The sequence below is a fragment of the Lepidothrix coronata genome, unplaced genomic scaffold (assembly GCF_001604755.1).
Source record: "Lepidothrix coronata isolate B3197 unplaced genomic scaffold, Lepidothrix_coronata-1.0 Scaffold8, whole genome shotgun sequence".
NCBI classification, from domain to species: domain Eukaryota; kingdom Metazoa; phylum Chordata; class Aves; order Passeriformes; family Pipridae; genus Lepidothrix; species Lepidothrix coronata.
This window is the reverse complement of record NW_016690188.1, coordinates 8,227,023-8,255,019: the sequence shown is the minus strand read 5'-3', so window position 1 is coordinate 8,255,019 and position 27,997 is coordinate 8,227,023. Positions and strand designations below refer to the sequence as shown.

Sequence of the window (27,997 nt, the reverse complement as noted above, 5' to 3'; positions counted from 1 at the left end):
TTATACTACACATAGACTAGATTTAAAGCTTAGGGAGAAGCCTTAATTAGTTTTAAGCTCCCATATGACTTTATTGAAGGATTAGAGGTCTGAGTGCTCCTGTATTTTTTTGATAACTGTTATTTACATCAGCATGGTGCTCACACAGAGCCACAGGCACAGCTTAGAAGACCCAGATAAGAAGTTGCCAGGAACTCTTCCAGCACGTGGCCTCTTTATGCTCAGTAATCTTTCACCAGCTTTTTACACATGCATCTTTTGCACATTTCTTCCCTCACACTCATAAGCCTCTCCCCGACATTTTAATTTTCATTTTCCCTTCTCTTTCCTTTTTATTTCTAAAAATATTTCTTTTCCTGTTCTCCTTGCATTATTTTCTCATCTCAGGAGAACAAAGAAACAAGTTGCTTCCTCACCTGGTTCCTTTTTGTCATCTGTTTTGTCTGGGTCCCCATAAGAAGAAGAAAGGGATCTGCAGGTTTGGTAATTGCTGTCCACTGGAGCTAGTAAAGCACGGTCTGCTGACAACTGGAGTAAGTAAGAGTCAGCCTGGAGAGGAAACAAGCTCTGGTGGTTGATAACAGCATGGAAGCTATTGCTTTCTGTTTGCATATTTTAAATAAACTGCTCTTCACTGTGGCCAGGGATTCATATCCCCTTGCTAAATTCCAGATGGAGGATACGTTCCTTCTTTCCAGAGCAGACTCTAAGCCAGAAATGATTTTTGGGTATCTGCATTTCTGGATGCTTCACATAAGATGTCTTAAGGCAAGAACTGATCTTCAGAAGCTATTGCTCAGGTCATTGAACCGCTGGTCCTGGCACACTGGTTGTAGTAGTGCATCCCAAATTTGAAGTGTTAACACATCACTGATCATTTTTGCACATGAGAAAAAAAGCCTGCAGCTTGCTAGCAGTGACTTCTGAGGCAAATAAACAGGGAAGGATCTTAATTGTACTTGTGGTTCCTTGTAGGTCATTTACCTTTTGCCCCTGCTGAGAGAAAAGAAGAGTCACATGCAAACCTTTTCTAGCCCTTTTTTAGATAGCTGTTTATTCTCTACACAGAAAACTAAATTAGCTGTACATACAGTGCAGATTTCTACATATAAATTCAGTCATATCCTTGTGTTCTGGTTTTCTGTTGGAGCTGACCTCTCTTTTTCCCAAACCATTCTTGGGATTCAGCCTCCTGCACAGAGCTCATCTGAACTTTTTGTTTTCCAGGAACCACCAGAACATTCCCTAACTCAGGATGATCATACCACAGGGCGAGATGACCCCAAGGCTTCACCATCTGATAAAAATCTGGCCTCCAATGAAAATATGATTGCAGGACAGCAACAGAAGTTTTCTGACAGTTCAGAAGAGTTCAATAGTTTTATATATTAGAATGCTACAACTTCTTAAAATAATTTTGTGCTAAATCTGGATTTTCTGTATACTTATTTTTTAATTCAAGATTTCACACTCAGGGCAGTGGGAAACCAACACTGTCTATTGAAGTCTGGCTTTTTATTGCTCTGTGATACAACAGCTATTTCTAGGTTTGCTAAGAACATACACAAAAAAAGACCAAGATTTTATGACCTTTTTGTAGAACTGTGAAATAAATGAAAGTGTTGTGGGCTTTTTTTATGGCTGCCACTGTAATACAATACTCGTTTACAAAACAAGAAAACATTTTATTTCATTTAATTTCATTCTCCACCATGTGGATTCAATTAGCAGTTAAATAGTACATACAGTGATGAATCAGCTGTGGAATTTGAGATAAATGTCAGTTGGAGTTTGTAATGTATTATGTGGGCTTAGCTCTGCCTAATTTCATTAGTAACAATAGGGTGGAAAACCTTATCCTAAATTCTAAATAAATACATAAATAAACATACAAACAAAACTATGTCTATTTTCATATAATCATCCCAAAACCATTTGTGGAAACATGTCTATTAATGTTCTTTGAAAAGAGAAATCCAACATAGGTATGAAAGTGACATTTCTTTTGTCAGATAACAGGAATAATACCATCAGAGTGTTGGCATCTGAACTCTCCATGGGTCCTGCAGGAACTGACAGGGGCTAGTAATAGCTAGTGCTGATCCTAACTCCTTATGCCACGTTTCTTTCTTCTTGCTCTGAGCTTTCCAGTGCATCAGCTTTTCATCTTTCCAGTCTCAAGTAACAAAGGATTGACTGGAGGGTCACTTCAATCCTAAATAACAAACCCCAAAACAAAAATAAGAAGGGCAAATATTTGCTGCTCTTTATTCACTTTATGAATACTGCATACATGGTGTAAAAAAACCCTAAAAATGCTTCCAATATCAGTCTCTAATTCTTAGGGCCCTGCTGGGGAGTACCAGAAAGGGTGGAGGTTTTTGCTGATTTTTTTTTAAAGGATCTAGCAATATAGTAGCCCATGTTGCATATCTTCCTTGCTTCCAAATAAAGAAGCCTAGATAAAGATTCTCAAGTCACTCCTCATTAAGAAAAAAAAAAGGCAAGTGAAAGAACAAATGCCTGTTCTTAACATTTAGTGCTCAGTTCCACAAGTTTATATAGACAGAGCTTCATTCCTGAGATCACATGAATGAAGCTCACCATCAGAGACTTAATGGGAAATACAGTTGACTAGCTGCTGTGAAAACGAGAAAACTATTTACTTTGTACAATGAACAAAGGCAAAGTTGTTCTACCAGTTGCACAGGCAATGAAGCATTTGCAGTTTGAATTTATATCTACAGAATCCTTTGACTTGGAGAACTTTTTGCTGTGTTACAAAACCAACAGGAGTTGCAAGATATTCCACATGTTTCAAATCTAGTTCTTTTTTAGTACAGAACCAGAAATCTGGGTTTAACGCTGCTGCTAAAAGACAAAAAAACTTTGTGGGTTCTGGCTATGAACACAGGGGTTTTTTGCAGTTTTCCAGTGTATACCTACACCCTCTTGCTTGATGCTTTGCTGCTTTTGAGTGTCTTAACTGTATGACTTAACTATCTTGCATTCATTTTAATTATCTTAATAAAATGGTCTGCCTTTATCCTTATTTATTGAGATGCCTTTTAAAATAATAATTAAAATGTAATAATAATGAAAAATGAAAGTTTTAAAATTTACTTAAGTATTATAGTAATACTGTTTTCCATCCTATGAACCCATTTTTTTATCCACAGTAGGAGCAGTTGGTGCATTACTTACTGTTGCACTACCTCTGTGAGACTCACTGAAGAGGCAGTTCAGAGGAGACTGTTCCACACATGACTATTAAAAGGATCTCACCTGAAGAAGTTATTCTTTTATTACATTGCTCTGCTGTGCTGTAAGAAGAAACTAGTGAAAAACAGAGCTGGAGAGTAAGACAGATCTGACTGACAAACAAGGAGGTGTAAGTATATAGGCACCAGTGGCCTTGGCCAGTTGAGAGAGGTGAGCTGACGATCCACGACCCACCTCATCCGGATTTGTTGCTGAGAAATCGGTTAAATTTACCTGCAGTGGGCTATTCTGAAACATAGATACCCTGTGGGATCACGAAAAAAGATACAATCAGGATGGGATATTCAGATTACTGAAAAGCAAGTCTGGCATTTAGAGTATTCAAACTCCATTTACTTCCACGTTCTTAGCAATCTGGGAAAATTCTGCTGTGAAAAAGAGTGCAACTAGGTCAGTTCAGCTGATGGTACACAAAATATGGAATTAAACTCCAATGCTGCAGTGACTGATAGCAATAATTTAAACTGCTGTTTTCAAATGAAAGGAGGAACTGAACATAACTTTGCTTTGTCCATTTCTTAGTATTTTTCCTATAATTTCAATTACTCTACCTGATAATGCAGTGTTTTATTATGACTTTTGCACCTGGAAATCACATACATTTTGAAAAACTGCAAAACAAAAGACAACCACAAACACTGAGAAAGTTGTTTGTTTTAAGGTACAGGGTTCCAACTTCACTAAAAGGAAGGACTACTGTAATTCCACGTGTACCGAGACCTTGTCTCCAACTACACTTAACAAATACACCTTAATAAACTTAAAGAACCAAACATCAGTAGAAGCTAATCTTACAATGGAGACCAGTTCTCTATTACTGAAATTTGCATTTAACTAATTTGTTTAAAAAAAAGAAATGGTCCACATACAAAGGAAAATGGGTAAAAGTAAGTCTGAGCAAGCTGAGCAAACACTGTCCTTCTCGTTCAGTTCCAGTTGAAGTGGTCTCGTGGCAGTAAATCATAATGTGATTTCTCTTCTTCTTCAGGTCCACAGTCTAGTGGCAGACCATAATTGTAATCAACTGTTACAACTGGTAATCTTTTTCTCTGTTCCATCTTTCTGGGAGTTTCACCTTGAAAAGGTTTTCTTTCATAGTTTATTGAACTATCTTCTTGGTGTACAGATGAAGATGGGTGCATTGTTTGTGAAGAGTATGGTGCGAATCTGTTTTTTCCTCTACTAATTTCCTCTGAGGGATGCATTCTCCTATTGTCTTCAGGACAGTTTGGTCGATTACTGCAAGAAGAACAAATGTGAACAGTGTAATTCTTAGAAATAAAACAGTTGATTTATTGTTATTGGCCACCACTAGAAACTAAACATGTAATGTTGAAAGAACAATTCAAACCCTCATTCTTGTTTTTACCCCCTAAAATTAAAATCCTATGGATGTCGCAAACTTGTTTATAATAACTTTTCAATTCTAGTGACTCAAATTACAGCCCTTCATAGTAAGTAATTCTACTAGTAGGTGTTTTGTTTCAAGGGCTGTTTCTAATTAAAAGTACCTGTTTACTGAGGGTATTTTTACCTCAGGGCCATTTTTGTTCCTAAGCCCATGTTTTCATTTTTGTGAATAATATGTAATAACAGCTCTCTAGTACATAGTCTCAACAGGCAATAATATGCCTAAGATTTTTATTATCGATTCTTCTGCAATAGAATACGCACTCTGCTACAAAATACATGCAGGAGGATCTAAAAATGCATATACAAAATATATTTTTTTGTTTTAAATTCTCTTGACTCTCAAGTACCTTCCTTGCTCTGTAAAATAAGTGGTGTATAAAGCAAATTCAAAACAATCTTTATAATTTTAAAATTTTCTCCCTCACTGAACCATAAATTCACTTAGACTGGAAAGGATCTCTAGAAGAACCTTGGGTCACCTCAAAGTAGGTCTCAGTAGATGAGTTTATGCAGTGGCTTGTCCATTCTTACTATCTTAAAGGATGTGGATTTCACAGCTGCGCTGGGCAACCTGTTTCAGTGTCTGACCATCCCTCACAGTAAAACTCACTAGCTTGTTGCAAGCAGCAGTTAAGATTTAAATATAGCATCTATATTTTGCTTTTTTGCTTACTAATACTGGCTTTTCATATTCTGTTGTGCATTAGCTTGAACTGTGCTTATCATGGGATTCGCACAATAATCCCTCTCAAAAGTCAGTATCAGTGAACCACAAATTAGTCACGTTATCTGCTCAGTGCTCAGATTCAATGGCTTAAACTCCATTTAAGCAAATATATTAACATAGATTTTCATGCTTTGAAGGTAATTTGTGTTTTCTAGCTGGGAAACTACAATAAAAAGGTAAGTCAGAAAACAATGTAGAATATCTGATATTTACCTGTAATTTCTGTTAAAGTCATCATTATCTGACCCATAATCTCTGTGAAGTGAAGGAGATGAGGAGAAATGAGGTTCTGCTACATTTTCATGGGAACAAAATAATTGACTTCTGCAAATAATCAAAAGAACTGCATGTTAAGAAGACTGCAAACGACTGTAAGATTTTGAAATTACATTAAATAAAGATATTTTTACTTTTAATAAAATTGACTTAAAATAAAAACTATAATGATTGTATTAATTTAACACCTTAAAATGGTATGCTTCATTGTAATGACATCCTCTGTTTTAGCTGTACAATGGAAGAAATTAAATCAAATTTTACTAGTCCAACAAATATCTGAAATACATTCTGAAATATTAAAAATAGTTTGAAATATGTCAATACAATAGGTTTACTAGTAAGTGATAGAGGTATTTGTAAGAATATGATGCAAGTTCTGAAGCAAAGGGATTTCTAACAAATTATTAACTCATGGAATACACAAATGCAAGTCAAACTTCCTTGTAGCACTGCTGTTTATCTCTGTTTAGCTGAGGGCATAAATAAAATTTCTTATTCTATTCTGTTTTGGGGATTGCTTTTTAAGTATAAGTTTCTACACAAAACAAGGCAGGACAAAGAGTTTTGTTTCAAGATGACTAAAAAGGTAAAGAAAACACAAACTTCAAAGAAGCAAACCCAATTTAGGAAACATTAGCTTTCAAAGATGCAAGACTCCAGCTTATATCAAACTCTTCCATAAGTCAAAACAAAAAGAGTTAATAAAATTATCATTATATATTATTTTAAAAGGATGATTAAGTGATTTAAAAATAATTTATTTAAAAAATATTTGATCTGAAATTTAATTTCAAACTGCTGAGGTTTACACTTTTATTCTCTAATTCTGGTCTTAGGATTCTCTAATTCTGTTTTTCAGCTCAAGGATGCTTTACCTGTCTGAACACCATTCACGTGGCAAGTCATCATGACCTGGATGATCATGAAAAGGTCTTGGCCTTTGTCCGTGTCCTTTATTAACATAATCAAAATCTTTTAACTGAGTCTGTTCCTGTGAGCCATCATAAGGCTGATGGTCATGAAAAGGTCTGCGCCTTTGTCCAGGGCCTTTATTATCATAATCTTTCAGCTGCATCTCTGTTTGTAAGTCATTGTGAGGCTGGTGATCGTTGAAAGGCCTCAGCCTCTGCCCACAACCCCTTTTAACAAATTCAAAATCTCCCAACTGCATCTGTGGCTTTAAGTCATCATGTGACTCATAGTCATGGAAAGATCTTAGTCTTTGGCCAGGACCTCTGCTGACAGGATCTAACTCTTTTAACTGCATCTGAGCCTGAAATTCATCACGAGATTGGTGGTCATGGAACAGTTTTCGTCTCCGGCCATGGCCCCTGCTACTGAAATCAAAATCCTTTAACTGCCTGTCTTCCTGCAAATCATTAGGAAATGGATGATCAGGAAAAGATCTCTGCCTTTGTCCACGGCCTCTGTTAATGTCCCTTGACTGTCTTTCTGCCTGTAAATCATCACAAAACTGGTGTCCATGAAAAGGTCTCAAACTTTGTCCAGGGCCCTTGTTACTGAAGTCTAGGTCCTTCAGCTGTGTGTCTTCTTGATAATCATCATAAAATTGGTGATCACTAAAGGGTCTTTGTCTCTGTTCTGGTCCCCGATTGTAGTCCCAGTTTCTCATCTGCACTGATGCTCTTGATTCATCCTGAGTTTGGTGGTCATGAAATGGTCTTCGTCTTTGTCCAGGCTCCTTATTAATGAAGTCAAAATCTCTCAACTGTATCTGTCCTTGCAAATCATTGTGAGAGTGGTCGTCATAAATTCTTAATCTTTTCCCAGACCTGTAAAGAAGTTTTTGTCTTAAACAGAACAGTCCTAAAAATCATTAATGAAAACAATTCCTTTTTAACCAAGAATTTATATGAAAGACATTGCAAATAGTCAGGTATCAAAACTAATAAGAGTCCAAACTGTAAGTAAGATTATAAAACCTTCCATGTCAGAGCAGAAGCTGTGAAAAACATTCAATTGTAATTCCATACTGCTTGTTAAACAGGCAAAATCAGTGATTCAAAATTAATAAAAATAACTGCAGATTATTGTAGAATAATAAAGGACAGGCAAAGTAAAACTAAATTTTTTTAAGTGAACTAATTACAGACTTCTAAGAGCATACACTCCCTTTCTTTTGCTTATCTCGCAACTGTTATGTCACATTCTGTAAATATATTTTACATGAGTAGGCTATATTCATAAAATCTCTTTTGAGTATCTGTAGTTATTCTCAGCAAGAAACAATTATATTCCCCCTTGTGTGTGGTGGGGGGGTTGAGTTTTATTTCCATGTTTCAGCCTATTACCCCTGAAAATCTTCATTTGGGAACCGCTCTGCAGGTCCTTCCATTGCATGTGGTGGGGGAATAATATCTTCATCTGCATCCCATACATCCATTCCAAGGTTACTAAGAAGAAAAAAAACATTTCACATAAGCTTCCTTTTTAAAAACATACAATTGACATAGTGAAAAAAACCCCACATAAAATTCTTCCGTTCAGAATGACAGAAGTTTTATGTTCAGCAAAACTTACAGACATTCACAACTTAGCAAATTTTAATCTTATAAATTTATTTGGGAAAGAGCTGCAGGGAAATCAAAGAGAATACCCGAGCTTCGTAGATTTAGAACAACATCCTAAAGGATGTGAGATAAGCACCACACTTATTAAAAATCTGACATGGGACCAACTTAATCCCGCACAGACTATGAAACAATGATAGGATTAAAACAAAGGGCATTCATTTCAGCCAAAAAGATGCAAATCAGTCAGGTATTCATTTTAAAATCAGTTTACTGCTATAAGGTATCACTGGCACAAATACCTTGGGAAGATGGAAAGGTCAGCTATTCCTAAGAGATAAGCATAAAATTCTTAAACGATACAACTACTATGAATGGAGGAGATGAGAACAATCTTCCACTTTCTCATACTTTTTTATTCGTAAAACAGTTCTTTTTTTTTTTTTAAATATCTGGTTCTACAATGCCAAGAACAGCAGGCAGATCATAGAGCTTATAAAGACATCTCTGCAATGGCTCCTTTCCGCTTGTAATGAAAGAATACAGACTTAATACACCTGTCACATATGATAAAACCACAGAAATGTTCAATAGTAGTTGTCAGATTAAAAACAATCTTTTGAATCTCAGAAATTCAAAAGATGAATAAAGTACACTGCACTTCATGTTATTCATATGACAAAACACATACAACTACATATATATTTTACAATCCATGTGTAGTTGCATATTAAAGGTTTAAGACAGAATTTTGACTTATGACCTGAAGTGAACTTTTAAAAATACCATGAGACATACAATCTTAAGCACACCACTAAAAGCGTTTACCTTCGCATTGGTTGTGTTCTGAGGTCTGTGAGATACACCAGACCATCCATGCGATGACCTCTGGCATCACCAAAAGCTAAAGGGAAAAAAAAAAAATACAGTCTAATGAAATGTGCTCAAATTGAGAAATGCGAAAGGCAAGTTTCTGTTCGCCATGAGATGCTGAATTTGAAACAATTCTAACTTGTATTTAATACTTTAGCAAGCTGGCATCATTGCAGCATTTTTTTTAAACAACTGAAACTAGTAGTAGTAAACTGTGACTGGAAACCCTTTCAAGTGAAAAGAAAAAAAAAGATTTAAAGCAGCTAAAACATACTCCTCCAATGCTGTCAATTTGCTAATGCTCAAGTGTTGCTTGGAGTAGAATCAAGTCAGAAAAAATATTCTATGTAAGCCAGCACATGAAATTACTGAAAAGATACTAAACCAGAATTGTAGTATTTGTGAGTACAATTGTAGTAGTTGTGAAGTACAACCTGACACGTGCCTTAGTTCAAACTATATAAATACCTTGGATTGCTGCCTCTGGATCCCAGCCTTCAACGTCTATGAGGTATCTGAAGAAAAATATGATTATATTATTGTCCCAAAGGGATTACAGAACAATATAAGGATGCTATTTTTTGTGGACAACGATTTCTGTGTTTATACAACCTTACCTACATATAAGGTAGCCAGTCCTATTAATTCCATTAGTGCAGTGAACGCCAATGAGCTTCTCTATCAAAAAGGAAAACAGTCTTTAATAGTTAAATACAAAAAAAATCTCTATTTTTCTAGAGAAGTAATGATAAATAATGCTTGCTATTTACAAAATTATACTGTCACGCCTGTAAAACAATAGATACATACAGGCTTCATGATGAATATCTAGCAGCAGTTAGCTCACTATTTCCAAACCTGTGAAGACTGAGATTGACTCTGCAGAATGTAGGAAAAAAGGAAGAGTGATGACATGTAAAGCACCTGGCCTCAGCCATAACTGCAGTAACAGGAGAAGAATAAAAGAAATATGGGTCTGAAAGCAAATCTAAACAAGCAAATGTAAAACTGAAGAACTTAACTTATACATAAAGCACCTGGAAGTATGAAATGCCTTGGAGTATGAAAGGAGAACCAGTAATCTCTAAAGAAATCTTGGGTTTTTTTGAAAAGATTATGCTAATCAGTTAAAGGTTGAAAAGTAGAACAACTTACTATTACTAGGGTTTTTCAAATGAGGTATTTCCAACAGAAATAGGGAAACACTAATATGATCATGCTGGTAAAACCTCATCTAGACTATTTATACTCATATTCAAATGTAATAAAAAAAATCAAATATGTAGAGAAAGGACTACTATGATGGTCACAGAAGGAAGCTTGTCTGATTTAGTCTGTAAAAACAAATCTGAGCTACTGAATGTAATAATGGGAATGGAGAACAACGATACTTAAAGGGCAAAGCTGGCTTGAGAATAAACGCATATTAACTGATTGAGAGTTTTAGGGTAGATTTTAGAAGAAAACCTTTCGTCAACAGAAGAACAAAGTTTTGACAGAGACAGTACTGACAAACAGTCTTTGAAACAGGACTTAGATAAATTTTTGAATGAGAAAAAATATAACTGTTTGCCACAAATCAGGACAGTCACATTGCCATATAAGTTCGCTGTAAGCTGATGTCCTAACAGTTCAAACATTAAAGAAACCCAACTTCTCAAAAAGTCTTTGTAAGAAAAATCCTGAGATATTTTAGGGGTATTCTAAAACAGAGGCCAAATTATGAGGAGTAAGTTACCATAAAAATGAAAGTTCTCCCAACTCAAAAGTTACATAAACTCTGCCAAAATGCTCTTACTAACTGTAACTGCAGGGTCATTGTCCAGTAACAAATTAGGAATTGATTCTCTCAATATTAGATTCAAACACAGACTATTCTTTGTCACACACAAAAAATCACTAGATCAAAACAATGGAAAACTAATAAACACCAAGTAATTTCCTTAAGCCAAAAAAGAGCAAAGGAAGAAGTAACAAACTAACTTTCTGAGCAAGGACAAAGGATTCTTCTTTTACCTTTCAATTTTTCCATTACTTCTAATTCAGGCTCTCACACCTGAAATTTATGCCAGTGCTCTTTCAGAAAGCAGAGTTGACCATTCACAGCAAAACCCCAGTAATGCTTTGCAGCAAACACTGCATGCACTTGGGCAGTTAATTTCTCTACTTTCTCACAGAAAATGCCAAAGTCAGCACAGCAAGCAGCATGAAAAAGCTTGAAAGAATGATCCACCAATATTGGATAAACACACAGGTAAAATCTGCCTACAAAGAATCACTACCAAAAGAAGTGAGAGTCTAAAAGCTGCAAACACACTGTGGCAAAATTTTGTTTTCACAAAAAGCAACTTATACAATCTCAGCAAGAACTGCCCTGTTGCATAAGCACTGAAACAGCAGCAGAGCCACACCACGCTGTGGAAACATTGACACTGTGTCTGTAATAAGATTTTCAGGAATTGTTCAGATATGAGGGCAATAATGGACTCAAAAATCAAAAAACCACTACATCAGACTAAATGGACTTAAGCTGCTCACACGTGTCAGTGCCCAGAGGCATCAGAGAGACTAGGGGCTATTTAGAACATCCATCAGGGGCTGGCAGCTACAGCACTCAGCTGGTGGGGGACAATTTGGGTCAGACACATGAAGGCCTTGTTGCAGTTACTTTGACACACAACACAAACATAATGCTACTTGGAAGGGCATTTAAGTTACTTGTCATGTTTGAAAAAGACTTGTTGTGGTTGCATAAAAGATAGGTAGTGGTTCACATAATGGATCTTATTATGATAATAAAGTGGGACTTGCTGTGGAAAGTCTGAGGTCCCCAGTTTCATAAATATCTATTGAAATTAGTAAATGATACAGTTAGCACCAAAATAAAATACTGAGGTTTTTTATAGCATAGGATGCTGATACTTACCATTTCCTGCATTTTCCCATAGGAATTTTCTGACCCATTTTTTGAACTGTAGAATAGTAGCATTATCAGGGACTTCAAGTCCAACAGTATAAAGTTTCTTATACTGCACACTTTTAGGTAAATCCTAGCAACAAAAAGTTAAAAAACAATAGTAAACATTATTCAAATCTTGTATCAATGAAAAACCATAAGCAGTATCTAACACAATGCCAATGTAAACCAGTAGTTCAAACCTTGAACAGAAAGTGAAAACAAACTTGACACAATTCTATAGAGATATGGCCTGAGAAAATACCATTGACATTTCTACATTAAAGATGATCTCAAGCAAAGAACAGTTCCTACAGAAGATTTATTTATCCCTGTTAACAAGGCAGCACATAACTAAAGAGAGTAGATTCTTGTAATTCCATTCTAACCCATTTTACAATTATTAGCAGTATTTGTCCCTCCCACCCACAATCATACATCTACTCACATATTCACCCCCTTAATACAGAGAGCCCATGTACATTCAAAGATCAGCATTCAGTTATAACACTACCATTTATTCTCCTTTTCAGTAGGAGGCTGATTAATCACAACTGTTTGGACTATACTGGTAAAAATTTTGAAATTGAGAAAGTAGTTTAAAAATGTACACCTTCTTAGTGAATTCCACTGAGGATTAGTAAAAAAAGACCCTAGGAATAAATGAGAATGTCTTCAGAACAAAGAGTGTAACTCTTCTGCACCTTTTCTGTAGTGCTTGGCACTGAAGTCTTTACCCAATACTCAGTTACCATAATACAAATAAGCCACAAATGCAACTAGCTGGGAAAAGCAGTTATTTCCTTTGTGATAAAACATTTATTTTCTATTGGAGACACAAAATTATTCTAGATAGCACACTTGTCTATTCCAATTCAAGGTAAGCAAACATGTAAACACTTCAAAACACAAGTTGCAGAAACTATTTTACATTTTTATTAGGCTTTTATTACCTTAACTTCATAGTATCGGGTAGTATATGTTAAATCAATAATTAATCCAAGCTCCACATTTAGGGCTTTCATTGCAGCAATTAAGTCTTTTGGTGTAAATTTCTGGGTTGGGGTGAGCCTCTGGTTAATTGCCTACAAAGAAAATGGAAAAGAAATATTTTCTTTTTACATTCTAATAACAAGACATTTGTAATATTCAGCTGTTATAATGAGTACTAGGAAACATCAGTATTTGAAAGGAACTCTTTAAATATCAGAACCACATCAATGTATTATACAGATAAAAGAGATCAATTAAAAAGAAAGCAAAGATTTTTTTATGTATTTCTATTCAGATGAATATGCAAGAAACTGTGAGCATTTCAATTTGTACAGTGTTAACAAACATTATTAAAATAAGCATTAATTTCATAGACACAAAAATTCTGCAAAATATATCATGTATATACTGATTTTTATGTAACTAAACATCAGTAAAAAGCAAAACACCACAATCCACTTCCCCCCAAAAACTCTGTCCTGCACAGTAACTCAAAATTAAATGTATTTCACATAAAACATTAAAAATTGTGATACAAGATCTCATTTCTAAAGGTTTTAACTGTCTTCCCACAAATGTTGTGCAGACATTTTTATCCCTGCTTCATCTCTTGACAGTGTACTTGCATGTCTTTTAGCACTGGGAAATATTTAATATGACTAAAATACTGTGACTAAGAAAGCTGCATGTTGGTGGATAATGAATAATTCATTTGATAGAAACAGTGAGAAAAATGTTTACTCACCCTATTGTAGCTGTGTTTTTTGAAATGTGTTCTTCACTTTAGGTGTGAAAATGCCTCATATACTCAAGACTGGATTTTCTGTGAACAGTGCACTTGTCCATTGTGAGAGCCTTTTGACATAGGCTCAGCCAGAACCAATAAAGACAGTGGCAAAAGATGCAGCAGCCTCAACCACCTGTCAGTTCCTTTGTCAACAAGAAATTCAAGCAGACTGGACTCAGAACTAATGGAAAGGAAGGCAGCCACAGACCACATACTTCTTAGAACCACAGATGCTACAGGGTAACTAACCATTTTTTGTTTTGACTGTACAGACTATAATCTAAAATGCTAGCAAGCACTTGTCTCGAGTCTGGAAACAGAGACAGGAAAACAAATTAAAGAAGAAACAGCAGGGCAGTCCTGTCAAAACTTGTATGTGGTTAGGAAGCTTAAGCTAAAAGGAGAAGGGTAGAAAGCATATAATGAAGTATTTGGTCCTATGTATTTCAGACACCTGTGCACTGCTGAAAAAACAGTGGAAGTTGTGGAAGTTTAAACAAAATGAACATGAGTCAGTTGTCTCACCACTATTCAGCAGTGACTTTTAGTAGAATCTGAAACTGAACTTAACAATCTTGAGGTGACAAAAGGTGAATCTGCGAAAGGTCTATAGTAGAATATTAAAGAACTTTTACTATGTGAAGCCACACAAACTGAGGAGGAATGTAATTTACAAAAATAAGGTTCTCCAAACATATTGTTTGATTAGGTAAACAGTCAAATGTGTTATGAAATACTATGTTTTGAAAGGCTTTTTGGAATTTTTTGAAAAACTTCTGCTGAATATTCAGTACTTGAGGTATTTAACTGGGCTTTGAGAATCAGAGAAATCTCTATCAATTCTAAAAATCCTTCTAATGGCATGGGAAAGAACCTGCCCTGTTCTTACTACACTACAATGTTACTGTTAGCACTATAAAGATGATCTGAAAGGAGGGATAGAAAATCCTTTCAGGTAAACACATGATCTTGAAGTCTTTACTAACAGCACATCTTCTGCTATGACAATAACCCTTGAGTCTTCAAATTCTGAAAATATGTTTTCTCCCTTTGGGTGAAATCACCAATCATCAATTTCCTAATCAGTAGCAAATAAGAAAACTGTTGCATATTTAAGAGGTCTGTACCACCAGCTTAATACTTCTGACAGATGATGACCCATCAGGTCTTCAGCATTTTCAGACAGATTTATTGACTACTACCCTCTGCAAAGACACCCCAGTCTAGCCAGCTACACATTTTATGTGTATTCTGCCACAAACTCCACGAGCTTCAAGCACATGGTCACTGGGAGACTTGTCATTTCTCTGTCTTGCATGGTTGAGACAGAACAAACTGAAGGGACAGAAATGTTAAGAGATTTTGCATTCTTGGGTATCAGACTTTATATCTGGCCAAGTTCAAAGACAGCTTCACAGAACAGAGATCTATGCCCCATGAGATCAGTAGGACTGAAAGGGAGTAACACACTGACATAAGTGCCTACTTGTGATATACTGCTATGAACACTCTCTGACAATGATTTTTTATGATCTCTGGTGTAGCTTCTTCCAGACTATCAGTGGAACTACAGGGAAAAGTAAAGTGAGCAATAACATATCTTCCTTTGAAAGCTGGAGTGACAGGAACTGGAAATACATATGCACTGAACAAATCCTGCCTACAATAGTGAATCTATGCAAAAATTGCATAGATCAAGCGCTGGATCAAGTGGAATTACAGGAGCTGATGATGCAAAAAATCTTTCAAAAAACCCAATAGTAAAGAAGCCAATTATAAATCTCTGGATTTTATATTCACGATTCGATCTGTTCACTGGAGGTCTTGGTAGAAAGACACACGACTACTGTACAGTCCATCTGTACTGTGAAGAACAAGACCAATGTTAACTATGAGATCTTTGGTGTCAAAGGAACCAAACCATGATACTAAAGCTGTAAAAGAAGGTGCAGGAAGCAAGTCCTGCAAGCATTCCACTTCAGTCTTTGCTGACAAAAGTGAACTGAATGGTGACTGAAAATAAAATGTGTATGAATATAGCCAAAGAACCAAAACTTTTTTGTGTGAATACTAGAGTGCAATCTGTAGACAACAGCTTAGACAGAATATTTACTCTTAACTGCTAAGGTTATGTCAAAGCAATGAACTTCAAAAGCAATTAGAAACTTTTACTTCCTCTGTATCTAAAGCAAGGACCTGTAAGAGTTAATTTATACAGCACTTGTGTTAATTTATACAGAAAGGCAAATAGGACAAATTTTCCCTATGACTCCAAAGAGGCATGGGCACCAAAGTACTGAACAGTCAAAACAAGTCAGCCTCCACATTTTTTATAATCAGAGAGTTTAAAGACCTGACTCAGTGTATTTAGCAGATTAAGATGTTAGTAAGACTTTAAAGGAAATACTAACACATTAATAAAAGAAATCTATGAAGACTTCTTTTTTAAATATACTACATTGCTCCAGATTGCTAAAGCTTTTTGCTTATGAAATTGGCAATCTGGATCTGTTATTTAGAAGTTCTGCAGTGGCTGGTATCCTTTAGCAACTGCTTGATTTCCATAAAATTGTATTTTGGCTTACAATGCCTAGATTGTTTTTCATATCATAGCCCCTTCCATGTAATTTCTTACAACAGCCATAAAAAGATGTTATATAAGATTATGAATTTAGGCCACTTATTAGTGATGAAATGAATGGTGCTGATTGATTGACTTGTTGATTTTTAAAAGATAAATAAAAAGAGTAACAGCAAGTATTAAAAAAAAATAGAAAAAATAAATATTTTTAAGAAGCCCCTAGCAGATTACTGAAAAGGCTAAATCTTTTTATTATTTTTCAAATAAATTATTTTTCAAAAATTTTCCTTCAAAGTTTGGATGAACATTCATGCTATTTTTCATTACTTTTCCAGTTTATCTAGTACAACCAATCTATAGTTAATTCTTATACATACCCCCTTTAAAGGTACTTTGAATGCAATAAATCTCGTTCCTGGTATAGGTTGTCCAACTGGTGTCAAACTCCTCCATCTGTAATGAAACAAATATTTATTTCTAAATATTTTCAAGTTGCATGATTCATCAGAAGACACCTGCAGCACAAAGCACATAAAAGTTGCTGTTATTATACATTATAATTAGGTCTCCAAATCTGCAATTATTCCATGAAGTGGTTTCAAGGACATTTGAAAACAGTCTTTTTCTTCCTTCATCTTCAACTTCCAAAAAATTCCTAATGGCAGGACAGCATTTACAACAAGTAGAACTAATATAAAGCAAAGCAGATGTGTAAGGTTCAACAGGTAAAAAAGTAGTGTTATAGTTGATGGACATTTTTCAACTTTGTTGAATCAAACACCTTATAAAATTATCATATGCGTGCATCAGTCATTTGATTGACAAATGTGAAGTTTTCTTTCATTAACAATATAAATTTATATTTTGCAAATGTGTTTTCTTTGTAATATGCTTATTTTTCAAAGAAACACTCTCAACTGCACTTTCTCTTGGCACTTTGAAAAATACAGAGAATATTCCATCACACCATAACTTACCAAAAATGACCTACTATTATGAAGGTTTGTTACAACACTCTAAACCACTACTAATTCCAAGACCACAAAGAACTGGTATTCACAGGTTCTACACTGCACTGAAAAAGCTCTTGATACATCACATTTCAGAGATTTCCATTTTTTAAAAGAATATGAAAAGGATTACCTGAAGAGGAAAACAAGTTAATCAACAGATCAATTTTACCTTCAAAGAGGTTACTTACTAAATTTAGGACTTCTCTTCTTATGTAAGGGCAAATTATCTCTATAACCTCAGATGATGCAGCTGAACGACCTAAAATCTAGACAGCCTTTTTGCATTTTCAGCTAATACCTCAGCTATTAAAATACAAAACATTTCCACTAGATTCTTTAACACTGGTGTTCATTCACTTACAATTTTCGGAATTAACGTTTGAATTAATATCTCCCTTTAAAGGCAGCATAACAATTTCTATATTCCCTTCTGATTTCCATAAAACCACATCATTTACTAAATAAACTGAATACTTCATTTTAAAATATTCTAACCACTGATTATTTTGCTTTGTTCACAATTCCCATATCAGAACAAAAACTAGAAGTTGGCTGGCAAAATTCTCAATGAAATATCCATAATTATACTTGTCATAGTATATAAATAATAACATCACGATTCACAGATACTTGGAGCTAACAAAGGAAACCCACGGCATGGTGACCATTTTATGATTTACTACATCCATGTCTTTAGCACTAACTTATCTCTTTTATCTTCATCATGAGGTAAAGAATAGATCAAGGCTCACAGTGTAGGCATACAGATGCTCAGTTTAATAGAAAACAAATGAAATAACAAAGGAGTAATAATAACTCATTGTTAGGAAGGTTGTTGCAAACAGCAGTTGTGTAGAAGGCAGATACAAAGTAAGAAGGTGTAAAGGTGAGCTAGAGATGAAATCACTGAGAGGTATTTGCAGTAAAACCTTTTACTAAATTCTACATGTTTGCAGGAAGTTTGTATCTTGTAATTGCAACTAGGGAACAAAACCAGTCCTCTACAAATAACATACTGTGTATTATAGAAGTGTTCCGACTTGACAAGTCTTCCTAAGTGAATTTTCAAGACTCTAAACTTTGGAGTCTGGTAGCTGTACACTTGCTGTAAAACATGAAAACAAAAATCTGAGACTATGTTCCATTTATTCCTGTTCACGATATATAAATTGTGTATGAATCAATTAAGACCAGAAATTCAGTGCTGTTTTAACCTGCTTTCTCATGGAAAAGTATGAATGGAAATCAACCGTAATTATCATAAATGGGAGCACTTAGAATTTAATAAGAGATGATCAAAAAAGGGCTTTAAAATCTTATTTTCCTTAATTAGTAATGTAAAAAAGGCTTTGTAAAAATTCTGAACTTTTTTCATATTAGGGGACTGACAGAACAATGCCCCAGGATTACAGAGTTTGTTGCCAGACCTTAATAAACTTGGGGGTTTATTCACTTGTATTTAAAGCCATTTAAATCCTACCAGAAAAAAAATCCGCAAAATCAGCAAGAAACTGAAAAGCTGCTGACAGCTCTCCGGTAGGAAATGAGCAGAAGGCATTCTTCATCAAAAATATAAAGGGTATGTGTTCCATGTTATCTTCAAAAATATTTAAAAAGGAAATTTCAGCATATTGCTGCAGAACTAAAAATTACCTCAAAATAAACCCAGCAGATTGAAATTAAGCAAAGATTAGCTAAGGAAATAAATTCAAGTTTGTTCTGTTGTCAACAAAGGAACAGGTGACCCAGACTAAAGAAAGTAAAACTCTTACAGAATAAGTCTGGATAAAAGGCAGAAATTATCAGAGACGAGCAGCAAGCAGGTAGTCACATAAACAGGATTTACAAGAGCAAAGACATAACTAAACATTTTAACAAGTACAAATGAGAATTTTAATACATAGTTTGTGCCCTGCTTGAATACAGGTGGAAAGAAGGCAGGCAGGAGTCAAAGGTGTTATTGCAAGACTTGGCACCATCATCCCTCCTGTACCAGTGACTAAGAGCTGACAGAGACCTGAATGAAAAACAATCTGGACATGAAGTAGCTGACTGAGTATGGATTGCACACAGCTGCATATTTTATCTGCTTTGGAACACACAGTTTTTTCATATTTTAGTGTAACATTACTGTTAAGGTCATGCAGAAGCTTTAATTTCCAGTATAATTTGCTATGTTTTAGAACTGATTCATAGTAAGATTTATTTTAACTACTGATGATGCTCTTATCAAATTAATAAACTTTTCAAATAGACTTCAAAATTGTGTTGAATAATTATGTATTTTACTGATATTCATAATGAATCATTGAAATGGATACCTTGCCATTTATTTTCTAGTGATTTTTAAAGAAATACAGTATATTCCCCATAAAGATACTATGTATATTTTTAATGGCAAGCTAGATAAGAAAGCCCTAAAATAATTCATAGCTACAATGTAATGGAACCACTGAATTGAAAATAATTTTAAAGTTTCATGTCTTTAGTTTGTCAGATCTCAGTGATGGAGTCATATAAAAATATAAAGCACAGGAAACTGTCAACAGATACCCTACAAGTTCTTCACAGCAAACAGCTGAATCTCATTGGTCTTTCTAAAGCCAATAATGTGTTCCACTCTTCCAGAGTAAGAGAAACTAGTACTGAATTTAAGGCATCCATTCAGAATGATTTTCATCTAATAGTTAATCAGCATTACTAAACCAGTGTAACCAGGTATACAATACTCAAAAGCTACACTGGGTGGAGAACTACGTTCAGAGAGCACTATCTGAAGCTATGCTCAACAATTCAAGAGTTTCGACAATTCTTGAGCCTCTCATGAGCATCTCTCATTGAGAAGTAGTTATAAGTTTAGAACTTACCTGGGAAACTGAATTCCCAAACACTCAAAAGGAATAATTATTCTAACTGTAGAAAAATTCAAGTCTGAAATACTGTAATCTGTAGCAAGATCATTTAGAAACCACTACTTGGAACCTCTTTTTTTTTTGGCTACTGACACTGCATGATATAAACACAGCCTTATGTGCCAAGTGGCTTCCATACCTCCATAGATACCAGATTCAATACTGATGGTATGAAGCACTTTTACAAATAAACTCTCACATTATGGTAACCCTTCTCTCCCACCCACCGTGGAACATGCACAACCCTTTACACCACAGTCTTTAATATCCCTGTCTAAATGAAAAATGCTGATGCTTTAAGTCTGCACAGAACTTCAGTTAAGAAGTCTGTTTATGGTGCTTAGGCAAAAATAATTCAGCTTTCTCCTTGTAACAAAAAGATCCCACTCAGTATTTTTTTACACCATTCAAGGGTAACATGTCAGAAGGTGACAATTCTGCAGATGCTTTTCAGAACTGAATCTGATTTTATGTAATTATACCCACAGCAGGATTTTGGATGCTGAAGTGTATAAATATGTAAAAACATCACAGTATTTTTAATGGTTTGTTATGCAACTTGGACTCCTTTTACTGTCTAGTTCTCCACTGAAACATCATAGTCTACAACCACTGAAGAATTATACCATTTCAGACACCGTGAAGAACCAGAACTTGACTCCACGGTGGAAATGCCAGAGCAAGGGGTCATTTGGATCCCTCTTTTATACTGATGTCTCACTTTGCTAAAAATTAGTTCACCAGCACTACTTTCTAGGTTTGAGACTGCAATGGACACTGTACACCACAGCTCTGCTCCAAGACATTACTGGGAAAAGAAAGAAACACTTTCCATTATCACAGAACCATCGAATGGTTTGGGTTGGAAGTGACCTTAAAGATCATCTCGCTCCAACCCTCCTGCTGTGGGCAGGGACAACTTCCACTAAACCAAGTTGCTCAGAGCCTGATCCATAGTTGCACTATTCTTACCTACTAACTTAACTGAGACCTCAAAATTATTGTATTGCTTTAATTAGCATAATGAAACTTGGATTAAAAGTGTTAAGAATTGAGGCAATAACAAAAAGACAATCTTAAAAAATGGCTACATGTAGTGTCACTATCTATTCCACTGTTTCTCTTGCAGTAGCATTAAATCAGAAGTGTCACTGTTAGACCTACTGCTGTTATAACAAGATGATATGACTGAGGCTGTGGTTCCACAGTCTGAACTGTCTGGACTTGTCCTTATGCTACAGTGTACCACAATCTCATTTCTGCCAACAACTATTTCTGGGGCCAGTAAACTGCATGTGCAGGATCACCTTAGTTCCTTCCAGGGTTCACTGCTATGGTTTCCTGGCTTACTAAATTCACAGAGAACAACAACATGTTGTGCTAGCACAAGGATGGCATCAATATCCTGTTGCATGAGACCAGTGGGTTGACAATTCCTTAAACTTCTTTATTCCCAAACCCCCAATACTGTGGATGTCCAGCCTGATTTCTTAGTAGTATAAAAAGGTAAGTATCTGGAGAAGCTAAAAGCACTTCAGTATCAGGCACTTTGTCAGATGGTAATACTAACTTTATAACCAAATACTTGACAGTAGCTGTTTCTCTCCTTGAAAGTGTTAGTTTCCAGTTACAGAAGTTGAAAAAACAGTCCTCTGCTTCTTCTATACTTAAAAAATCCATGCAGCCTGAAAGTGGCTCCAGTTCAGATGTAAGGGGAGATAAGAAGGGAGAAATGAGCACCTGATTCTCAAAGTTTTAGTAATAATTTCCATGTATGGAGAAAACAAGGACAGTTAATTCTTTCTGGATTTCTGCACCACTACTTGCCCACTTTACTCAACTTTGTCAATAATTTAACTGAAATTTCATAGAAACTTTCAGAGAAAGACATGCTTAAATAGCTTTTCTTACATGTTATTCTAATTTTAATCCCTGAGTTTGTCATCTAGAAAAAAACTTCAAATTTTTGAAGTTATTTTTTAAATTTTGTTCATCTCGTGTTTCTATTTATTGCTTTTAGGACAACCCATATTACAGGAACTCATGCTTTTTCTATCTTATTGCTCCTCCTAAGAATGTTCTTAATAAACCTATTTAACACTTACCCAGAAACCAGGATAATGTCAATCTTTCCTCAAATAACGTATAAACTGCAAGTTATTGTCCCATTACTGTGTACCTTTATACCTCAGCATGCTCTCCTATCCAAAAAGTTTGTATTGATGTCAGCAGTAACACATGGGTTAAAATTCTAAACTTGGACTTCCTCTTTGTTTGTTTATTTGATTAGAGCTGAAGAATAGAACTGTATCTGTTTTAAATGAGGTCATTCTGTGGTCCCCATATGCACTCCCAATCAAGTGATCAGAAAGCCTGCATAGTGCATTTGGAGTTTTTTAATGATTATTTCTGCTGATACAACACTTTCGTTGTCCTCTTTTTAAAAAGAAAAATGCAGGATGTTTCTGGACCTGAATTCATGAACATATGCCTTGATCTTATGCATGCAATCACCTGCTCCCATCTTATCGTCTCTTCCTCCACACCTAACAGCAAATGTCCAAGTAGTCAGAAGTATGGACTACTCTCCCACTTCCCCAGTAAATAAACACTAGGGGTAAGAAGATTAGGAAGAAGGGATTGTGTTTGGCCGACGAAGGAGAAGTGTTCACAGACAGGCTGGAGCATTATACTCACCTGGGGGATGAATGGCTGGGCTGTTCCTGTCTTGGAGAAGATACCTACCTTACCTGGCTGTAGGTGGTGAGGTTGCTTGAGGCAAGAAAGCGCCTGGGGCAATCAGTGCCCCTTCTCTGTGGGCAGAGCTGTGCCCGCTCCTGCCTCTTGCTTAGTGTGAAGGATACTTACCCATCAGGGATAGTATTCTTCTTTACCATGCTGAAAGCAGGAGCAGGCAGAGCAGGAGGCAGCGGTGAAAGTGGGCACTGCAGCAAAGGAGAGAGAACCGCGCAGTTAACACGGTGCTAATCTCTTTCTCCATCAGTGGGCCTTTTTACAGGGCTGAGACTCGAGTAAAATAAACCCAGCAGTCAGCTGGGGCTTGAAGCCATCCTGAACAAGTTCTGCACCTTCCAAGCTAGCCTATTTCTCCACTGCTAAAGTACGACAAGAGCGAAGGACAACTCACCTCTCCTCTCCTGGAGATCACAAGAAAGAGAGGAGAGGCGGCAGGTTCCTAACTGGCAGCAGCGCTGCAAGGACGAAGATCCTCCTGGCAGCCCCTTCCGTCCCGCTCCGGCGGCTCGGAGCGGTCTGTCCCGCCCCTGCGCTCCCAGTTAGAACTCGTCTCAACGAGAAGAACCTCCAGGCAGCTGCAAGAGGCGAGGCCGGCACCTCAGCGAGGGAAGGACCGTGCCCTGCCCCACCCTGACCTGGACGGGTCCGGTTCCGCGGGATCCCGGGCACCGCCGGGGCCCGCCGCCCTCGGGGGGGCCGGGGCGGAGAGCGCGGGGCGAGGGGCGCTGCCCCATCTCCGCCGCTCCAGAGACAGGCTACGGGCGGCGTGAAGCTGTCCCTCACCGCCGCATATCCCTCACCGCCGCATGTCCCCGGGACAGCGCCGGGTCCGGGTCCGGCCCGGGGCTCGGCAGCGGCTGAGCTCGGGGCACGGACAAACAAGAGACACCGGGGCGGGGGGAGGTTGCGGCCCGGCTGCGGGGGGCGGGCGGGCGGCTGTGGAGGGAGGCGGGCGGGCTGTGAGGGGAAGGGCGCGGGCTGCAGCCGGTGGCGGGGCGGGGCGGGGAGGAGCGGGGCTGCGGGCGGCCCGTACCCGGACAGGATCCCCCGGGCGGAGCCGGCGCGGGCCGGAGCCACACAGAACCTTCCCGAAACGGCCGCGACTGCGCCTGCGCGGGGGTGGCAGCGGGCGGGGCGGGGCGCGCGGGGCGGGGCGCGCGGGGAGCCAATGGGGTGCCGGCCAATGGGGCGAGGGGCGGGAGTGTCTCTGCGCGTGCGCAGCTGCCCCGCGAGTGGAGGGCGGGCGGGGCGAAGGGGCGGTGGGAGGTGCTGTGGGAGGTGCTGCGGGGCGGGTATGTGCGGTCTAGGTTTTCCCGGGAGTTCGCGGTTCTCGTTGAGTCGAGTTGTGCCCTGTGGGTTTCAGAGACGTTTTCGGCTCTTTCTCACTCTGTTTTCTTTGGGTTTTGTTGGGTTTTTTTTTGGTTTTGTTTTTTGGGGTTTTTTTTTGGTTGTTTTTTTTTTTTTTTTGCCGTGAGGGGAGAGGACGTGCCCTCCCTCCTCTTGTTAGAATGGAAGGTGGGGTAATGGGCGAGGCACTGCCGGGTCACTTATTTCAGCGTGCGCTGTGGTGATAGTGTTAATTTCCACTTTCAGGGCGGCGTTTATATAGTTTCTGAAACTCCTCCAGCACAGGATTGTAAACCACATGCTGGAACACAGAATAACTGGAAATTAATAAGTTTGATTTATGCCTTGTTCTTTCAGTATTTGTAGAGAGAAGCAATACAATTTACCTTCTTGTCCATTTTTTGGTCATTGAAAAATACTTAAGTATTTGACAATATACAGATGCTGCAAAATGGTAACAGCCTTTTTGTGGTTCCTGTTCACTTGTTTATATGAGACAGAAGTGTTACATGTCAGAGTAGAAGTTGTTTACGGCATAATTGATAAAACGGCTTATTAATTACAGAGCTGCAACATAGTCTGAAAATACTGTTATGGTATTGGAGAAATAGAGTAATTTCATGCCTGTCAACACAGTATACTTTTAACATTTTTAGGACTATTACAGATTTCAGCAGTTTTGTGTTTTGACTTGGTTTTGTTTTCTTCCTTTTTTCTTTTTTAAATTATTGTACTGGAGAACCCCCCCCCAACTGTTAACTCCTGGATATACATTAGTGTCTTACTGCTACCTCCTCTCTTTTAGTGCACAATTTAAAGCAGTGTTTATGTAGTATTTTGCTTACTCTGCTGAATTGAAGGGACTCTGAAGCAGTGCTCTTTTTTCCTGTATATGCGTTACAACTTGTTGTTAATGCACACTTCAAACAAATGGGTCCTGATCAGAAGGTCTCTAGTTAATGCTTTAGATCTGAGAGTTCAGATTAGAAAGAGGGTAGTGATCTTTGGGCTATGCATAAAAGTAGAAATATCTTCATGTTCTTTAAAACAAAAAAACCACCACCTCTCAGCTCCCCCAAAACTCAGTGCAAAGCTGAAATATTGTGGCATAGTTCCACGTAGAATTGTAAGTCTGAACTAAATCCATTTGTTGTGTGCAGGAAAACTGATCATGCCTTCAATGAGGCATTATTGGCTTAACCAAGCAACTCTGCACACAGTAAGTTTTCTGTGAGAAACAGTCATGTTCACTCTCTTTGCTGAAGTGCGGTCTGAACATTTCTCTGCAGTTTATTTTAGAGTGGGTCAGGCATTCCGTGGCGTTTCATCACTTGGCTTTCTGCACTGCTGTTCTGTGATATTGCAGCATTTGGCCCACAGGGACCTGAAGCCTTCAGTACAGAGCAGATTGGGCCATGGGCTGCCCTCTCTGCTCTACAGCAAAGTGCGACGTCAGAAGGTGGATTGAACTGCACCCATGAAGATGTTTGTGTTGTAGCTGCACTGTAAAAAAAAAAAAAAAGTACTAAAGAGGTTAATGAATTTATAACTTAACAGTAAACCAGTATTTTTTTAGCAAACTAAATTGTCGTTGTATCTTTTAATTGTTTGGATAGTTGTTGGGTTCTGTAAAGCGTTTGTTTCTTAGAGGTAACTATGACGAGTTTTGTTTCTATTTTGGAGTATAAAACAGTTTGGGAATAGTAAAATGCAGGTTATATATCTTGGATTTTCTTCAGACTTGTGAGTGTTGTGAAAGCTACTCATGTGTTATGCTCATCGAGCATAACACATGTTATGTTGTTTGGGAATGTGCCATAATTCCAATGTACATATACTGCTACCACCAGAAAACTGAATCTAAATAGGGTTGAGTGATAACAAGAACTTGACTTGAACCTAGAGAGTCCCTTGTGACCTACAGATGACAAGGTTTTGTGTTATGCTCGATGTTGCTCATCGAGCATAACACAACCATCAGTGTTTCGTAGCAATGTTTTCAAGAGTTTATGCAAGGATAGTGCTGTGCTGTCTTTTTGACTTCCAGAAACAGACAAAAAATATTTCTATGTCTTCAAGATGGAAAACATAAAACCTGTAGTCCTAAAGTATTTCAATCTGAGGGAAAGCCAAAGACCACAAGAATCTTGTGAAATCATAATGTGGCCTTTTTAAGAAAGGGCCATAAATTCTTGAAATTCTTATAATACTTAATCTTTGAAGAATAGTTGAATTTGACTTTCTTACACTTAACTTTCTGAAATCTAATACTTTAAATGATAACTTGTATCAGTTGTTGAGTGTCCTTTCTCTTTTGCTAGAAAACCTGCTTGTCAGTAAGGCCCTTCTGAGCAAGGTGGGACATAGTGAATGCAGTCACTTCATTGCTTGTAAGTTACAAAGACAACATCAGAGGGAGGTGTTTTAGAACCTACAGTAAGATTTAAGTAAAATAATCTTCGTAGACCTAGAGTAAGAAGGTCAATACATATATCATATATGTCTGGTATATAATTTTTAGCAAAGAAAATGCCTGTTTTCGTCTTTATCTCTTCTGAATGTTTTGTGTAGAACAATTCCAGAAGTTGCCACTCAAGGTAGAGAGAATACATCAGGCAATCAGGTAATTAGCAGCCATTTATCCAAGTAGTGCAAACAAGGAAAGCAGGCAATAACCAGAACTCCTCAGCTCCACAGGTTAAGTAGGATGTCACAACACTGACAGATTTCAGGGTCTTCTGAGCTGTTTGTTACCTTGTGCATTATAGCAACTTTTAAGAGTTTTGATTACTGCCTGAACCTGGAGTAATGTTTGCAAAATTCTGTTGTGTTGAATTATTTTAGTGTTGTTTCATAGATGCCTGCAGTGAGGACAAGGGAAGAGCATGTTACTTTTCAGCATGAGTCCCTTATATCTCAGGGTGATCAACTGAATTGATTTATATGCATATTCAAAGTTAGAATACAAACAAGCTTCCCGCTCTCTTTACATCTCTCTGAAGAATCAACTTCCTCCTCTTTGTTTAAACTCATATTTAATCATTAACATATTTTACTTGGAGTTTTAAATTAACTTTCTTGGATCTGATTTCTCTTTCTCTACAAGAGAAAGCCAAGTCATTTTGGATGTGGTTCTTATTTCAGTGGGCTTAAGAAGACAGAAACGTGATTTGAATACTACGTAATTTATTACAGTTCTCAAATCCCTCTATAAGAAACTTTTCCAGCCTTCCAATTATTATTTTGCAGCTTTTTACGGTATTGTTTCATGTTTTGCTCTGCCTGTTTTAAAACAGGGACTACTCAGTTGTGTCAGTGTTGCCCATGTCTGTACTATATAGGTGTTCAATTTCTCTGTACTCTTACATTGTTGCTGTTTCTATAACCAAAGATGATATGTTTGCAAGGAATTTTATCTGCAGTTTGATGGGGGTTTTTTGCTAACTTATAGGTAATTTTTTACAATTACTGCTTTTTCACAATACCCTCTGTGTGTGTCATGTACATTCCTTTCATAGTGCAGCTTTGTTATTAAAAAGTGTCTTG

The 27,997-nt window shown here is 37.2% G+C and overlaps 2 protein-coding genes across 4 annotated transcripts in view; both read right to left on the bottom strand.

Moving 5' to 3' along the window:
- Positions 1 to 946, bottom strand: part of BTAF1 (B-TFIID TATA-box binding protein associated factor 1) — a 49,217-nt gene extending 48,271 nt beyond the window's left edge. Inside the window, exon 1 of the mRNA XM_017803890.1 lies at positions 417 to 946. Within this exon, the coding sequence (XP_017659379.1) occupies positions 417 to 455 (39 nt within the window). The 5' untranslated portion in view covers positions 456 to 946. The remainder of the gene's footprint in view (positions 1 to 416) is intronic.
- Positions 947 to 1,664: 718 nt separating this feature from the next.
- Positions 1,665 to 24,237, bottom strand: LOC108492062. 3 transcript variants are annotated; one of them, XM_017803892.1, is made up of 13 exons: positions 24,138 to 24,237; positions 23,496 to 23,679; positions 23,216 to 23,292; positions 16,800 to 16,875; positions 13,015 to 13,146; positions 12,032 to 12,155; positions 9,723 to 9,783; positions 9,574 to 9,620; positions 9,061 to 9,136; positions 8,014 to 8,115; positions 6,577 to 7,494; positions 5,636 to 5,746; positions 1,665 to 4,521 (listed from the first exon to the last, which is right to left on the bottom strand). In XM_017803892.1, exons 3-13 carry the CDS (start codon positions 23,242 to 23,244, stop codon positions 4,209 to 4,211), a joined length of 1,989 nt encoding a protein of 662 aa, XP_017659381.1. In that variant the 5' UTR covers positions 23,245 to 23,292; positions 23,496 to 23,679; positions 24,138 to 24,237; the 3' UTR covers positions 1,665 to 4,208. The 3 variants fall into 3 exon arrangements, with proteins under 3 accessions (XP_017659381.1, XP_017659384.1, XP_017659382.1); XM_017803895.1 differs by lacking the exon at positions 23,216 to 23,292 and adding an exon at positions 13,800 to 13,984; XM_017803893.1 differs by lacking the exon at positions 23,216 to 23,292.
- Between the last annotated feature and the right edge of the window lie 3,760 nt (positions 24,238 to 27,997).